Source organism: Pyrgilauda ruficollis, unplaced genomic scaffold (genome assembly GCF_017590135.1).
Source record: "Pyrgilauda ruficollis isolate IOZ18807 unplaced genomic scaffold, ASM1759013v1 scaffold13, whole genome shotgun sequence".
Classification (NCBI taxonomy): domain Eukaryota; kingdom Metazoa; phylum Chordata; class Aves; order Passeriformes; family Passeridae; genus Pyrgilauda; species Pyrgilauda ruficollis.
In genome coordinates, this window is record NW_024511432.1 from 1,605,845 (window position 1) to 1,623,340 (window position 17,496).

General features: G+C 48.8%; 1 protein-coding gene across 1 annotated transcript in view; it reads right to left on the reverse strand.

Annotated features, from left to right (window-relative positions):
- Positions 1–11,980, reverse strand: part of CRISPLD2 (cysteine rich secretory protein LCCL domain containing 2) — a 28,503-nt gene extending 16,523 nt beyond the window's left edge. The window contains exons 1-3 of the mRNA XM_041458970.1: positions 11,669–11,980; positions 7,334–7,647; positions 1,029–1,147 (exon numbers count right to left, since the gene is read on the reverse strand). Of these exons, the coding sequence (XP_041314904.1) occupies positions 1,029–1,147; positions 7,334–7,576 (362 nt within the window). The 5' untranslated portion in view covers positions 7,577–7,647; positions 11,669–11,980. The remainder of the gene's footprint in view (positions 1–1,028; positions 1,148–7,333; positions 7,648–11,668) is intronic.
- Positions 11,981–17,496: the final 5,516 nt, after the last annotated feature.

Genomic DNA, 17,496 nt, shown 5'->3' on the forward strand with positions numbered 1-17,496 from the left:
GGCAATCAAGTTATGGCCCGTTCCTGAAAAAAAGCTGAGATAAATCTGATTTTTCTTTCCTCTCAGGGACCTCAAAGGGAGCAAGATTGGATCTTCCTCCATCAGGAACTCATGGCTATCCTGAGCACTTGTAGGACAGCCAAGAACAGCATGATCTTTTGACTCTTTCCAATTAATTAACCACTCTACTTGCCAAACATTAAAATGGACCCAATTTTTACATCCGGCTAATTTCACACCAGCAAATTTCCTTTGCTTTCCACCAAGTTCTACCTGATTTACAACTAAGATAACTGGACTTCCACCCAGGAAATGGGGGAAAAATGCTCAGTGCTCCTGAGCAAGTACAAAATGTTTGCTGTGCAAAGCAGGTTTAACCTATAACAAGCTTAAAAACAGGGGCTAAACAAATTTCACCTTGAGATGGAGAGGAAAATCCCTTTGGAAGCCTTCATGTCATCTTTCCTAAATGGGTTAATGATTCTAGTTTAACAACTTGTCCCAGGAATTGAAAAAAACCCTGCAAAGTGTTTTCAGTAAAGAAAAATCAGGAGCCAGATAAATATTTATGGAAAACACAGCAAGAGATAATTAAATTCTGAACTGAATCCAGACAAAAATTCTGAGCTGGGTCCAGACATTGATCCTGAGAAAATTCAGCCTTCATCTGCATGATGTCAGAGCCCCTTGAAACAGCAGATTTAGGAGCAAGGGTTCAGGCTTCTGTACCTGTTCTCCCCAAGGAGAAGGAGTGACTTTAAGTGTGTTACAGAGGTGCTATCTCCAGATCCAAATGGATGAGGAGCCCAAATCAGTGCTGGTTTCCTGGGAAGTCTCAGTGGGAGGTGGCTGCAGGCGTTGCCACGATGCCCACCCCACTGCAGCCATCACAATTAATGACCCCCAGATTTTCTCCCCTCTCCCCAGTGCTCCACCAGGCACCACAGCAAACCTTCCCAGCTGTCTCTCTCTAAAGGAGGACCCATAATTCACCCTTTGCAATGATCCTGTGGCACCCCAAGCCTTACCTGCCCCAGTGGACTGCCAGGTTCTGCCCAATTGACCTGATGAGGTCGCTGGGCCCGTGGTCCCAGATGCACTGCTGAGCCCAGGCGTGTGCTGACCGCTCCAGCTCCTCATCCCAGGTCTGCAGGGCGAGGGGAGAGAAGAGAACGGGTCAGTTTTGCATCTCAAACTCACTAGACTGGGCGATTAAACCAACAGCAGTTGGTGGAGAAAGACTATGGTACAGATCATACCACCCATGTCTGGCCTGTCCTGGTGAAGCCACCACATTTCGGTGCTAAAATCACATTTCTCAACATGTTCCCCTGCCATGAAAGTCCAGGGCACTGAAGGGTTTATGATTTCACCCAGGTGATGCCATGCATCTGAGGAAATTCTTCATTCAGTTCATCAGAAAACACACAAACCCACGTGGGAAGACCTCAAGAACACACGCAGACCATCCACCCTAAACCACAAGATATTCCTGGCAGCTGGTTTTCTAATATGTTTTAAAAAATTAAAAACTGAAAGTCACACTTTGCGATCCCATGATCTCCAACATGACACACATTTCTGAGTGCTGCAGGAGTTCTGACATACACACAGTGCTTTTCAGCATGATTTTTCATGCATTGTCCTTACTGTTGGTGCATCTCCAGGCATTCCCACCCAGGGGAACCCCAGTGGAGAGCTGCACCACCTCCACCACACAGCTGGAGATCTTTGATCCAAGCTCTCAGTCAAGGGCTGTGGGTCTGAGGCTCCAAGTCTCAGCTCCCCTTCTCCTTCCAGAGTAAATGAGAGTCCACCAGTGGATCCAGTCAAATACATCAGAGGTGGCAAAGTCCCAGGGCTTTTTAAGCTTTTTCCACTCTCACTGAAACAGGCATCACGTTAGAAGTGACAAATCCCATTTCTGTTCCCGCTGGGGGCAGGATGCTGGGGTGAGATCACTGCTCATCAAATATCACACGGTTGTGAGCCAAAGGAGAGCTCCAGCATGACACAAAGGCTAACAGGAAAGCAGCTCTGCTGCCCAGGAGAGCATTTGTTCTAAAGGCCAGACTCGCTGGGCCCAGCAGCCAGTGCCCTGAATTCATTGTGTAATTACTGACAGCTGCTCTATTCAGAACAGCCCTTGGAGGATAATTCGTTGGGATTAAAATATTACCACACATTCCTACAAATAAAACCAAAGAGAAGAGAGGTCTTGTAATGTGCATCCAGCCCATCCACATGCCAGCACGAGACTGTCCTCTTTGGACATTTACCATCACAACCAGCTGCTCTTTCCAAGTCCTGTCTTCTCCAGAAGAAAGGCAACTTCTGATCTCAAACATTTGAAAGGACCTGTCAGAGCCTGGAGGGCTGCAGGGCATGCAGGCTCTCAAACACACTTAAAAACCACCCAGTGCTCATTCTGAGCATATCTGCACACAGTCTCAGGCAGTTATAGCTGGGATGGGGAAGGACTGTGCATCCCTGGGTAAGACAACGGGAAAATGCAGGATCTCCTGGAACTTGGTGTGTCTCCGCTATCTCAGTGAGGCAAACGTGACCTCATCTCACTGAGCTCAGAGCCCAGGCCTCCCAGAACAGCTTATCAGGAAGCACCCTCAGCAACCCAGATTCCAGCAGCATCCCAGGGCTGTCACAGTCTCACCAGCTTGGCTTTGGACTGAGCAGTGACCGAGCAAATTCAGCCTGCAAAACCCCATGGGGACACTTCTCTGACACAGGGAACAAAACCATTTTCCTTCTCAGCCCTCCAGCTCCTTGGAAGTGATGGGATCAGACCCACCACACATCCCCAACCCTCTGCTCAGGCAGCCTCTTGCAGCAGTGCCCAGACACAGCTTTTTGTGGTTTCCCACTTTGTGGGCTCAGCAGCAACCGGCCACGGCTGCCCTCCCATCCAGCACAAAAGCCACAGAAACTCTCCCAAGATGTTCTGCACTCCCAGCTCCTCAGACTTCCTACCCAGCTTTATTCCCTGCAACCCCAGAGGTGGAGATGTTCCAAATCTCCTAATTTAATGCAGAGACGTCCTGAGCAATGGGCTATTAAATGGGAATTAATGCAAGCCTACACTTTGTATCTCCCTTTGATGCCTGCGGATAAAATAAATTAACTCGGACAAAAGACACTTAACAGGTAATTGGGAAGGGGCTCCATCTCTGCACAGCTTTTTGCTGCATGAGGAGAGAAGCTCGTTTCTGCAGGCATCAGATTACAAAGCCATCCCATCTAAATTGGAGCAGTTATTTGCCTCGTGCTTCTCAGACGCGAATGCGGTCAGGAGGCTGGAATTGTTTCAGAGCAATAAATGGGGGGGAAAAAAAGATTTCAGACTTTCCCAGCTATACTTGCAAGGATTCTTTATGCCAATATTCAAAGCAGTATCTAGGAAGATGACTGAAGCCAGAGGGGCAACAAGCCTGTGCTCAGCTTCCTTCAGAAGCAGAGGCTGTTATTTTTTTTTGGTGTGTGTGATTCCAAGTGGGTTAGCACATGGACTATCTTTTTTCACTCCTGAAAATTTCTAATGGCCTTTCAAAGTGGAATGGACAGTGTATATGTAAAATACGTGCACGGCATACACACACCACACCACAGCTTGTAGGTCCAGATTTAATAATGCATCCCACAAGGAGTCTGCTCCCTCAGCCTGAGGAGCCTGCAAACCCAAAGCCAGACACCTGAATTGCAGTGATCAGGTTACTCACTCATTTTCCACCCCAGACCAGACTTTCTGCAATACTGGCAGCTTCCTTCTAGAAGTGGCATCAAACTCCAGGACTGACATGTCCTGGCAGAGGTCGGGAGATGCTTTTTGCTAACCCCCACAGAAACACTATCCCATCCTGACAGGGAAAGCCACCACCCTACAGTTGAGAGGAAGGATGCATACCTTATACATGAAAACAAACTATTTTCCTTCCAGCAATCTGCGCTGAGAACAATTTTGCTTTATCCAGCTGTCTCTGAGGCCGCCGCAAGAGGAAAGATTTCTGCCTTTCATCACTGCTGAAAGCATCTGACTAAGCCATCTTAAAAGGTCACCGTGCCTCAGGATCTATTATGTCCTTTTTCCTCTGAGTCCGTTATGTCCTTTTTACTCTGGGACTGTTAACAAGCAGTTTGTTTTGGCCTTGGCACCCATCCACCTCTGTTAAACAGTCCAAATGCACTCTGAAAGTGTCAATCATGGAGCTGGTAGAGGGGTTAAGGGAATTTTGAACTGGCCCAGCTTTGTCAGGAAGTTGTGCCCTGCTCACTCATTTTCCATTAGCACTGAATACCTGTGCCAGCTTTCAATTAATTATACAGACCCAGCAGCTAAACCGTTTCTTTCTTCATTTTTCAGCCCACTTTGCCTTTATCCCATAAGTATATAACAATTCTTTTGATCTCCAGATAAGTTATAGGACTCATATATGTGCTCTTGCTTTCTCATTAACAGTGTCCAACAACTGAAGTTCATCCAGTAGCAGTTAAATATGTCCCTTTCCTGGAATATATTAGGTCCCATTTCCCTTTTAGACCATGTAAATACATCAGATATGGAGCTGGGAGAAAGGATTTTCACAAGAGAGTGGTTGGAGGTCGATGGGCAAGAACAAGCTCTACCCACTCATCCACAAATTATCCCAGCACATCTCCAGTGACGCTCCACTCTGGCACCAAAGGGAAAGAGGAAAGTTTATCTGTGGTCCTACAGACAGACCATACTTTTAAATGAGTCCAAATGAGAAATGTCCTCTGCAGGACAAAGGATTAAAGAGAAATTCCCGTTCAGCATATACATGGCATTTCCAAGTCATACTGGGTAAACACGAGCACATGAAAGGCTGATTATAGCCCTTCCAAGCAGCACCATCTCATACTCAGCTCCTTTCTTCAGAGCACATAAGGCCCTTTCATTTGCCCTCGATCTCCCATAAAAACCACTAGAAAAGCTCCCAGAGCAAAGGCAAACACAGAAGTGCAAACAGCGGCCGGGCCGTGGACACTCTGCCAGCCCCACGGCCAACCAAAACACCTTGGGCTCGCTCATGCTTTGTGTTTACCCTCTGGAAATCCATCAAGTCGCCTCTCCTGGCAGTGCTTCCCTGCAGGATAATGTGAGAGCTGCTGAGAAAGGGATGCAGTCCCCAGTTCTTAGAAAGGCACAGGAGTTCTGGCAAAACCCAGCTGGTGTGGATGGACCAAGGGACAGCTGTCCTTCCCCACCATCCCCTGCCCTCCCTTCTCTTCCCCTTCTCCCTGTCCCCTGCCCTCCCTTCTCTTCCCCTTCTCCCTGCAGTCACAAAAGGCAGGATTTTCCATTTGCAGCCCTGACTGCAGCACAGCTGGCAAACAATTTTATATTACATTTAAGTTTGCTCTTCTTTTACCCTTTTAAACACGGTCTTAACAAGTCATCCATCACCTGATCCATCAGCAGGGGCACAAGGTTGAAGTCAGACTAGTTTTGATCAGAACTATATTTGCACACTGGGAAAAGGCACACAAAAAGTAATTATTTGCCTACATCATTTTGTGGCCCTGAAATATTTTGATGGCATGGCAAAAATAGCTCAAAGTAGGGTCTCTGGCATCAGGTGAAAAAAATATTAATGTGAATTGTTGATGGCAAAGGCATATTTCATACTCCTCCAACTTTTAAGTTCTCCCTCTGAAGTGGGAGAATGCACTGACCAAACTTCTATTTTGGTTTCCTGAACTACAAAACCCGACAGCAGTGACCCATCCACCCAGGAACTCCCAAAGCCTTTCCAGCTATTTCCAGTGCTTTGCAGAGGGAGCCACATTCCTCAGGCCTGTTTCCCTGTGCTCCTGTGCAGATTCCCAGGAGCATCACAGAGGTTTGGCTCACGTTGCTAAGCTCAGGTGATCAATGTGTGACTGAGGGCAGCAACCCCAAAAACCACCAGAAGATTCCCTGAGCAGATTGTGGTGTCCCCACAACAGCCTGAAAGCTTTCACGGGGAGAGCAGGGGTTAAACACTGGGGGAAAATTGCTGCTTTTATGACTTGAAGGTAATGGAAGAACCTGCTGAGGCAGGCTGGGGAATTGCCATCACCCGAGATGCATCCAGGGCTGGGCCAGATGCTCCTTTATGAATAATGGAACCACCTCTGAAACTATGCATAGGATGGACTGGATGACCCATCAGCAGCCCCTTCCAACCAAAACAGGCCACTGATCTAAAGCATCCTTCACTCTGGAATGAAAGGCTTCAGGAAACCTCTTGAGAAAAACTTACTTCAGAGGAAATTTGCCACTCCTCTCACACCACAAGGAAAATTTAAATACACTTAGGGGGAAAAAAAAAAAAAAAAAGGAAAACCATCACCTGATCCATCAGCAGGGGCACAAGGTTGAAGTCAGACTAGTTTTGATCAGAACTATATTTGCACACTGGGAAAAGGCACACAAAAAGTAATTATTTGCCTACATCATTTTGTGGCCCTGAAATATTTTGATGGCATGGCAAAAATAGCTCAAAGTAGGATCTCTGGCATCAGGTGAAAAAAATATTAATGTGAATTGTTGATGGCAAAGGCATATTTCATACTCCTCCAACTTTTAAGTTCTCCCTCTGAAGTGGGAGAATGCACTGACCAAACTTCTATTTTGGTTTCCTGAACTACAAAACCCGACAGCAGTGACCCATCCACCCAGGAACTCCCAAAGCCTTTCCAGCTATTTCCAGTGCTTTGCAGAGGGAGCCACATTCCTCAGGCCTGTTTCCCTGTGCTCCTGTGCAGATTCCCAGGAGCATCACAGAGGTTTGGCTCACGTTGCTAAGCTCAGGTGATCAATGTGTGACTGAGGGCAGGTGAACCTCCAGCAACCCAAAAACCACCAGAAGATTCCCTGAGCAGATTGTGGTGTCCCCACAACAGCCTGAAAGCTTTCACGGGGAGAGCAGGGGTTAAACACTGGGGGAAAATTGCTGCTTTTATGACTTGAAGGTAATGGAAGAACCTGCTGAGGCAGGCTGGGGAATTGCCATCACCCGAGATGCATCCAGGGCTGGGCCAAATGCTCCTTTATGAATAATGGAACCACCTCTGAAACTATGCATAGGATGGACTGGATGACCCATCAGCAACCTCTTCCAACCAAAACAGGCCACTGATCTAAAGCATCCTTCACTCTGGAATGAAAGGCTTCAGGAAACCTCTTGAGAAAAACTTACTTCAGAGGAAATTTGCCACTCCTCTCACACCACAAGGAAAATTTAAATACACTTAGGGGAAAAAAAAAAAAAAAAAAAAAGAAGAAATAAAGGGATGTATCAGGCTCTAGACTCACCATGTATTCCATGTTGGAGGCCACTGGATACACCTGACCTCTTAATTTATTGTGGAGCATCAGTATCTCCTGTCTGTCTGAGAATAAAATGGCTCTCTTGGACCTGGAGTGAGCTTCCCCATCCTGGTATTTACTCAGGATGCTCTCCAGGTGGCTCGAGTTGGGCAGGATAAAGCACTCAGCTGTCTTTGTCAGCAGCAGCACACATCCAAGAGGAATGATCCAAGGCAGGGCAGGAGTCATGCTGCCAGCAGAAGCAGAGATGAAGGTGATGGTGGGTTTTGCTGCAGGGACTCCCGTGGCTCAGTGCAGGTCTGGAATTTGGGGAGAAACAGGCAGTCAGAGCAGTGCCACAGGAGCTCTCAGTGCATTTGTCCCACAAAAATGAGGTCACACAGCCCAGATCTGAGCTTGGAAAAGAGTGGTGCTGAAAATTACGGCTCACCCCAAAGGCAGGAAGACCCGAGCAGCCCCACAAGAGGTGGGGACTCAGGTTATTTCACCTGGGGATTCCACTGATGCTGATTTGGGAGTGAACCCTTCCCAGGCATACAGAAGGATGCCTTCTGCACCCCTGGCATCCCGCAATGCCCAGCAGCTCCATCCCTTCACAGACATGGGGACGCTTGGAGCTACCCCCCAAAAGAGCAGCTGGCAAAGCCGAAATTCGCTATTTTACGAACAAAAGGGAAACAAAAACCCCCAGCCAGCCGGATGAGGAGGTCAGGCAGCAGCAAGAGCTGCTCGGAGGCTGCAGCAGAGCAGCTGCCGGGCTGGGTGAGAGCGGCTGTTTTTGGGAAATGTCGCGGCGGGGCCGAGCAGCCGCGGTCCCCGCTGGCACTGACGCACCGGGGCTCTCGCTGACGCTTCCCGGCGGGCGGGAGCGGAGCCAGGGATGTGAGTTATGGAGCAGCAGGAGCAGCCGCCCTCCCCCGGGCAGATTAGGTGTTCCCAGGCGCTCGGATGCCGTCAGCACCGACAGAGTGGTCTTTGGTCTTTGAGCAGCTTGGTTTAATCCCTGTCCCTTGCTCCGTAGTGCTTCTGCTCCACCTGTCATGCCCAAGCACTTCCACCCCCCCTTCCCGTGCTCCAGTTTATCCACCCAGCGATCCTTGAGTGTCTTGGCTGGTTCTATTAGGATCAGCAGCTATTCACAGGAGGCTGTGCAGCACTCACTGCTCTTCAGTGGGATCTAAGAGCCCCTGGAGCAGGATCAATCCATCCGGGGCAAGAAGCATCTGTACAGACAGAGCATGCACAGAATCCCCCTCCTTAGGGCTAAATTTTGGATGAAAGCTTCCCCATCCCTGTCTCCAACACAAGGTGAGGATCTGTTTTCAACAGCACAGTAGAAAGCCACGCTGAAAGCATTCCTCTGCAGCGGCAGGAAACAACCCCCAGATTAGCAGGAATTATTTGAGACACGGGATTTGGACACTCTGAGACCAGAGGAGTTGGAAGCCAACCAGAGCAGGGAACAGCCATCTAACTCCCAGCTAAAAGCTACATTTGAGCACAAACCCCCAAACCCCTGTTCCCCCAGCCCGCTAGAGCAGCATCTGAGGAGAACAGCGGCAAGCACGAGGTGCTTTGCACAGGCTGGGACCCCAAAAAAACTCTGAGAACACTGAGAACCCCTGAAACAAAAGACACAGAGTCCCTGCCTGAGGCTTCTTTCTTGGACTGAGCGTTGAGGCAGATGAAAACCAGCTGCCCTCAGCCTCTCTCCAGGCAGCGCATTAAGCCTTCGCCTGGGTACAACAATGCAGGATGTAATTTGCTCCGTTTAGGTAACAGCTTCTCATCATTTCCTGCTCCGCAGAGCAAGGCGAACACACAGGCCTTGTCCCCAGCTGCAGGCACACCTGGAGGGCAGGACGTTCGGTGGCACGGGGACAAACACTCCTTTAACCTCATCCTCCTCTCAGCCCCGCTTGCGGCGTTCACTTCCCCCCAGGCAGGAGCCCGACTTTCTAACCCGGCTACGGAGGGGTAGGGGAGAAGGAGCAGTTGCTTTTGTAGACTGTCTGACCCAAATTCAGGGAACAATTCCTACTTTGAGGCACTTCCCTGAGAGTTTAAAAATAGCTGCAATGCCACGGCCATTCACAATGTGGCCATTTAGCCCCGGCCGCTCTCCCTGCAGGAGCAGCCGTTGCACCCCTCGTTTGGCCGCCTGCCCTTGGCTAAACAGGAGCCCAAATCCACCACCCATCTAAGGCAAACAGTGAACTTTCAGAAAGGGCAGATTGAAAAAATCAGCTGTAGCATCTGAGAGCCAGAGGAGCTGCCCCGCTCACGGCTCCGCAGCGAGGCCAGCGCGTCTGGCTCGGCGAGGCGGCCAAAACCTCCCAACAGATGGTGCTTTATTCCTCGGGATGTGCTTCCCTGGGTCCCACTTGCCAGCAAAAGGATACCAGCACCTCTTTAGAATTAGGTCACTTTGGCTTAATCTTCTATTTCACTTGGGGTGTGCAAGTCCCTTCCTCTGCTTTGGCTTGAGGTGAGGAGCACTGAGCATCCCAAGGAAGGATAAAGGGATCAGAGGGGGACAGGGAGCAGAGAGTTCCCTGGCCAGATGAATTGAAAGCAGCTGAAAGATGCTCACGTTTCAGAAAGCTGTCACAGATTTCAGATGTCCATCCATCTGCCTCTCAGTATCCTCATGCCCAGGTGCAAAGAAACACTGGGACATGTGTGCTCCAGCCCAGGCTGTCCCAGTGCCCTGCAGGGCTGGGCAATGCCTCACCCAGGGAGGCTGAAATCACATTGCCTTTGAGCTGGGGCTTGACATTATTCACAGAAAATTATCAGCTGACAGTCAGCTGAGGAAGCCTCTGCTGTTGATTTCAAGGGTTCAAGAGGAGCACAGCCTCCCTTTAAACACATCAGGCCCTTGACACTGGTGCCAGGTGAACATCTGGGAGCCATCAGAAATGACTGAGTCAGCAGAAAAGGACTCCTGAATATGCTGGAAAGCCTGTCCAGAGTGGGGAGAAATGGGAGGCCTGCTTCTGGGGTCTGAGGGAGTTAAAGTGCAGCACTGGACTTAGGAAAAGATTATTTTTAGAAAGCTATTTCCCCAGCTAATGGATGGTGTCTGCCTTGCACGGAAAGCAGGAGAGCTGGTCACATCTGAAGCCTGGCAGAGACACTGCTAAAGCCACATGCAGGCTGACCCTGCATTCATGTCCCCATGTCACCTTTTTTCCTTAGGGACACTGAGCTTTGACTGCCTCCCTGGTGAAGCACCTGAGTGGGCTCCTGCTCCTGGGTTATGGGTGACATTTGCAGCTAAAACACCCCAGGGCCTGTGGAGTTACACATGGCACCAGCTGACAAGGAAGGAAAATGCAAAGTTAGCTCAGGATGTCAGGAGAGCATTTAAAACAGTGAAGCAGAGGGGAGTCAACCTGGGATCAGCTTGTAACCTCAGTTAGCCTGGAATCTAGGATGAGTTAGCCTGGGATCAACTTTAACCTGTGCAAAGAAATCCAGGGATAAAGCCACAAGATGATGCACTAAACCCCAGGTCATTTCTTTCCCTGGGATGCACACACCCCAAGCTTTGCAGAATTGTGTTGGCTTCCAAAGGCAAGGAGGATGACAAGTTGCTAGACACAGGACAACAGTGACACATTGCACTGGACACACCACAGACTCAGCATCTTCAAGGCCATGGGTTAAAACATCTGGATCTTCCATTTCAGTCCACTCCCACAGAACCCAAGTGGGTGAGTTTCTATGTAAAACCACATGGAGAACCCACTGGTAACAGACACCACACGTGGTGATGCTGAAATTCCTTTCCTACAGGACTTGAGAGCAGAGCTGCACAAACACAAGCAGCCTGGAGCACACCAATGTGCCCACAGGTATCAGCTCTGGGGACTGCAACAGCATCCCTTGGATATTTTCTATTTGCATAGAAATCCACTCCTGTAGTTGCCAACTCCTCCCATTCATTCCAGATTAATGCTTGTTAATCTTGCATTAAATTCTGCAGGGAGCGCATGAGGGAAGCTCAGACAGTATTGTGTTATTTTATATCATCCAGGCAACCTTTTGGAGAAGTTAATAAAACTGTGCCTTCTTAAGGGACATTTCTTGCACTCCCACCACCCCCAAAACCAAAATTTCAGCAGCCAGGACTGAACTTTACACTTACCTTGCTGATGCGCATGAGGGAAGCTCAGACAGTACTGTGTTATTTTATACAATCCAACAACTTTTTGGAGAAGTTACTAAAACTGTGCCTTCTTAAGGGACATTTCTTGCACTCCCACCACCCCCAAAACCAAAATTTCAGCAGCCAGGACTGAACTTTACACTTACCTTGCTGAGTACTTCCAAGTCTCCAGGTAATTGCAGCTCCTCCAAGCCTGCTTGTGGGAAATAAATTAATGTCTCTGAAATATTTAAACGAGGAGGAGGGGGGGAAAAGGATGGAATAAGCCTCAGGAGGCACGAGATGTGCAAGGTCTGGGCTCAGCAACTCGGACCAAGTGCAGTCTCGCAGAGCTCCCCAGTGGTATTTATGCTCTCCAGGCAGAGGGGAGAACCCGGGACCATCCCTGTGACCACGGGCGTGGAGCAAGAACGAGGAGAGGGAGGGGAAAAGGGGGAAAAGCCACGAGCAGAGGGGTGTTGGCCGGGATCGCGGCAGCTCACGGGCGGTCATTGGGGCTCAGAGGAGCGGGACCATCCTCCCTAAGGCGGGAGGGAAGAGGAGGAGGAGGAGGAGGGCAGCCCTGATCCTATAAAATGCTCGCTGTGCTGTCCCAGCTCTGGGACTCGCAGCCAGGAATTCCAGGGCAGGGGGAATCCTCCCCGCACAGGGGGGACCGCGACAGAGCAGCGGGGAGGGCTCCGGTGACAAGGGAGGGGGAATTCCAGAGAGGAATTTTCCCTGTAAGGGACTGAAGCCAGCTGTCTGTCCCCGGCTGCCGGCTCGGCCAGTCCCGCTCCTCACAGGGAAATCCCACCCAGCTCCAGCCCCTCCAGTAAACCCCATGGCATCCCCCTTTTTTTCTTCCAGAGCCGGACTTTTGCTGGGAACAGGAGATTGATCGCACTCTAGTTTGCTGTCAAAGCTCTCCCAGCGCTGACATTCCTCCGGCGCAAGAGCGGGAGCCACAGGGAATAGGGAAGGCAAAAAGTCGGTGAAACACGCAGGCAGCACTCACCTCTGCCGATGTCCCAACTGCCCCAGCTTTGGCATCCAGCCCCGTGGTTTTACTCACTGTCAAAGGAAACGATTGAGCAAAAGACAAGCTAAAAGTTCCTTCCTTTTTCTCGAAGTAAACAAACAGGGAAAACCCAAACCACTGTCGTGAGTAACAACGCGAGTGTGTCACGGCACCAGCATCGCCGGGATTCCCGTGGGATCCGCATCCCGCACCAGGGTCAGCACATCCCCCGGGATGTTCCCTGAGGAGGGGCACAAACACACCCAGCATGGAGCCAGGGGAGCACCCATCTCCTGGGAGCTGGCACATCCAAGAAAAGCAGCTCTGATTTTTCCAAATGCACTGCCTTGTCCTCTTTCCAAAGAAATTAGGAAAAAAAAGTCCTTCCATTCTTCTAATCAGTCAATATTTATTTCTTCCTTCAGGCAAAACACCAACCACTTTTATTTACTGTTTACTAGGAGGGAGTTTACAAGATATTCCCAGAGGTTTGTTTAAACCCAGCAGCGCTCAGAAAGCAGAGGAACATTTATCAAACTCGTTCAACAGAGCAGGAGCAGAGGAGCAAATATTGGCAGCTGGGAGAGCTCTGAGCAAAGAAAGAACCCTCTGAAGTCAGCATCGAGGCTGATTCCATCTCTGACACCATTTTCCTGAGGATTTTTCAAGAAGGAACAGATTGTCATCACTGGGGTTGTATCTTGCAGCCCATTTCAAGCTGAGATGGGCAGCCAGTCCTCACCAGTCAGTCCCAGTCCCACAGCCTGGTGCAGCCACACCAGCCCCTCTGGCTGCTCTTCCCACTGCCCACACTCTCCCAGCTGTATTTACAAAGAGTTTCTATTTACTTCCAAACAAGCTGTCTATGGGAACCAACAACACGTGGTCCAGCAGTTGGACCTGGCACTTCTGCCCTGCCAGGAGCCGTTCAGCGCAGTTTGGGCAGTTTGCTCCCAAAAAAAGCTCAGCTTTTGACACCAAAGGCAACTCAAAGACCACCCAGAACTGGGCTGACAGAAGGTTCTGCACTGCTTTACTGTAAAATCACTGTATTCTTTTTTTTTTTTTTTTTCCCCCTCGCTTTTTTGATTCCCTCTGGATCAGTGAGTTCATTGATCAGGGCTTATTTAATTAGCTGAAAGATGCTGCAGCCCCCCTAGTTCCTAATTTCCCCAAAACATAGTGAATTTCACCCCAACACAGTGAACCCTGGTGCCCCCACACAGGCTGCCACCCCGAAACCACACAGCTCCCCAGCCCTGACTCACAGTCCTCAGAAGGTGCTGCTCACTCCAATTACCATAAAGCTGAATTAACTCATTTTAAATCTCACATACCGACCTACAAATAATTTCCAGACCTCAGAGGAATTTGGTATTTTGTAATCTCCACAAATATCCCTATGGGAAATTAATCCCTGTAGGATGGTTTGGGTTGTCTGATTGCTCCATCAACCTGGCTGCTTTACAAAGATTTGATTTTTTTAATTTATTTTTTTAATATACACCAGGATGGTTTCACTGTACAAGACTTACACAGGGCCTGGTTGTGCTCAGGGATGAGCACAGCCTGGAACAAGAATCTTTACCCACCTCATTTTGTCTTGAGTCAGCAGCTTGGGGTCATATGTTTCACCAAAGCCAAAACAATCAGAAGTTACTTTTAATCATTCCTCGTTATTACTGCCTTGATTATAACGTCTCCATTTCATATGTGGTAAAAGCCACATAAAGCAGGCTGCATATATAAGTATATATTAGCAGAGAGTTTTTAATGTAATAGCCAATGAATGGGAAGAGACACACATTTCCCTATGCCTTCCTAATTGACCAGGCAGACAGCGAGTCTTGATCTCCACTGGAATTAATGCCCCTTTATTTCCCACTCAAACGCAGCTCGGCAGGAATGGCCCCAAAGCAGGGCAGGGTGAGAGGCACAGAGCTGCAGGGGATCTCTGGTTTGACTGCTGCTCCAGAGCACAGGGAGCACAAGGGGATGCAGAGGGTGAAGGCAGGGATCTGCAGCAGCCTGTCTGCGGTCACCAGCACTGAGAGCGCAGCGGGAGCAGCAGCCCCTGGGCTGGGCACCGGGCACAGCCAGGCTCTGGGGGATTTGCTGCCTGCTCACACCCCCCTCCTGCCTGGGTTGTGTTTACCTGAGGGAGCCAAGGAATCTCTGCCACATCCACCACCCCAGCAGGCTGGAGATGCCCCTCTCCTGACCATGCTGCAGTCCAGAGGCTACTCCAGCAGATGAATTAACAGCACGGGGATCCAAATGACAGGAGGGAAATCCAGGCATTGATGGATTTATTCCCAAACACAATTATTACTTGGCACTGTGAGCCCCTGCTTGTTCTTTCTTGCTGCTCTCCTGTTTTGGGGTAGCCTGGACTGACCACCCAGGTCCATCTGCAGCTTCTCCACCTCATACTCAAGAACATTCCCCTAAATGCTTCAGCAGCTGATAATGAGCAAGAAAACAACTCCCCATAAATCTGGCCTGTTTAATCAGTTAAAAGCTGATGTAAAACAATGAAATAAGAACACGAGCTGCAGCAATTTCAGAAAATTTAGGGGGCACCACTGACTGCACTAAGTACAAGTCAAATGTGAACCGAAATCTACAAAATCCTTCTCTCTGAAGGTGCTGAGGCTCAGGCTGCCCAGAGCAGCTGTGGCTGCCCCATCCCTGGAGGGGGTTAAGGCAAGGTTGGACAGGGCTTGGAGCAAAGTGGCTTAGTGGAAGGTGTCCCTGCCCATGGCAGGGGCTGGGACAAGATGAGTTTTAAGGTCCCTTCCAACCCAAATCAGTCTGGGATTCCAGGAAAACCACTCACCTTGTTCCCACAGGTTCAGATCTGCAGACTGGAACAGTTCAGGACCCTTAACCCAGCACCCACCTTTGGAGATCTCACCCCAGAGCAGAAGGTGAACTGCTACCACAAGCTCTGCAGCCACATCTCATTATTTACCAACATAAATGATTTCCAAAAAATCCTCTGGGTCATTAAGACAGCCTGAAATAAACCCTCAGTTGCACAAATCTCCAGCTTGTTGGGAACATCCCCTACACATCCAAGGCTCCCTCTTCATTCCTAGTGAAAAGCAGCAGATTTAGAGCACGTTTACAGAGATAAACCCTCTGCTGACAGCTCAGGATCCATCCTCGCAGCAGACCTGGCCCAGCCCAGCCCTGAGGGACATCATCTCCAGAGGATATTGTGGAAAACAGCAGGTTCCTACTGAAAACACCTTCCCCCAGCCCCAAACACCTCGTGGCTTTAATAACCCTCCTCCCCCAGCCCATCCAGCCCTTCCCTGCACATCTGGCTCATGGCACGAGGTTTTCCCCACAGCCCTTTGGAGCTGCATATCCAGTTTGTCATTCTGGAAATTTCAGGACTTATTGTGCATTAAGGAAAAACCCCAAACATTTCTCAAAAATCTGGTTTAAACTTCAGTAAACAACCACCGGATTTACGGTGTATCATCGAGGGTGTTGGGGTTTTTGTTTTACATAATCACACCCAGAGCAAATGATCAAAAGCTGCAAGCTCTTGTTTTGCAACAATGGGAGGAGTTAATACAGAAAATTAAAATTGTGGCTGTGTGTCCACATCACTGTTGCCACACACTTTTATGTCCCTTTTAATACACTGCCGAAGAAGGACTTTAGTGACAAATACATTTGTAATATCCTCAGTAAAAAATGCAAAAATTCACATTTAAGTGATACTGAGACAATTTCAAGTCATACTGAATTTCAACACTTGATTTTTAAACTGGCAATGACTCATTGCCATTTCTTAAAATGGTAACATCTGTAACCTTTATTAAGTAATACATTAATTACTGATCACCTGCAGTTTTCTCTGCACTATTCAGGTTAACCTGCACTATCAGAAATGCACTTTTTCACAATGCGCTGGAAATAATGACAAATAAATACCCAACACAGGTACATAATTAAAAATAGGATTTCTACTGAACCACTTTAACCAGGTTCCAGAAACAGAATGTGAATAATAACAGCACAGAACAGTAAGTTCAAAACCTGGTTTCTTTCTTTTTTGGAACAACCTCCCAATCCCCCAAGATTTCAAGTTCTCACCAGGGGGCTCTGGGGCAATTCCCATCACAGGGATGGGAGCACCAATCCTCCAGCAGGCTCAGCTCCAGGAGCTGAGGTTTTCCCTGCAAACAGCCACAATCCAAGCGAGCTTTGCACAGAAAATTGTTTTGGAATTGGTGGAATGTCACCAAAATCACGAGCAGTCACCACCTGTAAATCAGAAAATCCTGATAAAGCATGAGCAGCAAAACCACAACAATACATTTGGACATCCAAAACAATGCCAGAACAGCATTTAACAATAATTCAGCAGAGCAGGACCAGCCCAAAGAGCCATGGGGTTGGGATGCTCCTCCCTACAGCAGGAGCTCTGGGCAGGAAACTCCTTCCTGTGGGACAGGCAGGAGAGTCAGGACAAGCCAGGGAGCTTCCACCATCCCATGATGAAATAAGGCCATAACACCACTATCAGCAAAGAATTAAATAATCTATAGGAGTTTTTTAGAGAAAGCAACAGGAAGCTGATCAAGGAAATATTTTTACCAGAAGTTCTCCAAGGCAATGTCAGCTGGCTGAAGAAGAGACAAACAAAACATCATCTGCTGCAGAAACAGTGCAGGAGTTTCCAGGAGGACACAGAAGGAATTCCATCCCCTCTGGCTGGCTGCTCAGTGCTCAGCCCTGGACCACCACATCCCTTTCCCTCTCCCCTCCCAAGTTCAGTTCTACCTGAATGCAAAACAGAAACACTTCTGAAGTTTCAAAAAATTTCAAAAGCAAAGAAAAACCATCTCCACTTGATTTAGGGAAGGTTCCCTACACCTTGAGAAGTGCTACACAGAAACCTTTGGAGTTTCCAAGGGCAGGATTCACACCTGAGGAAAAACAAAACCCACACAC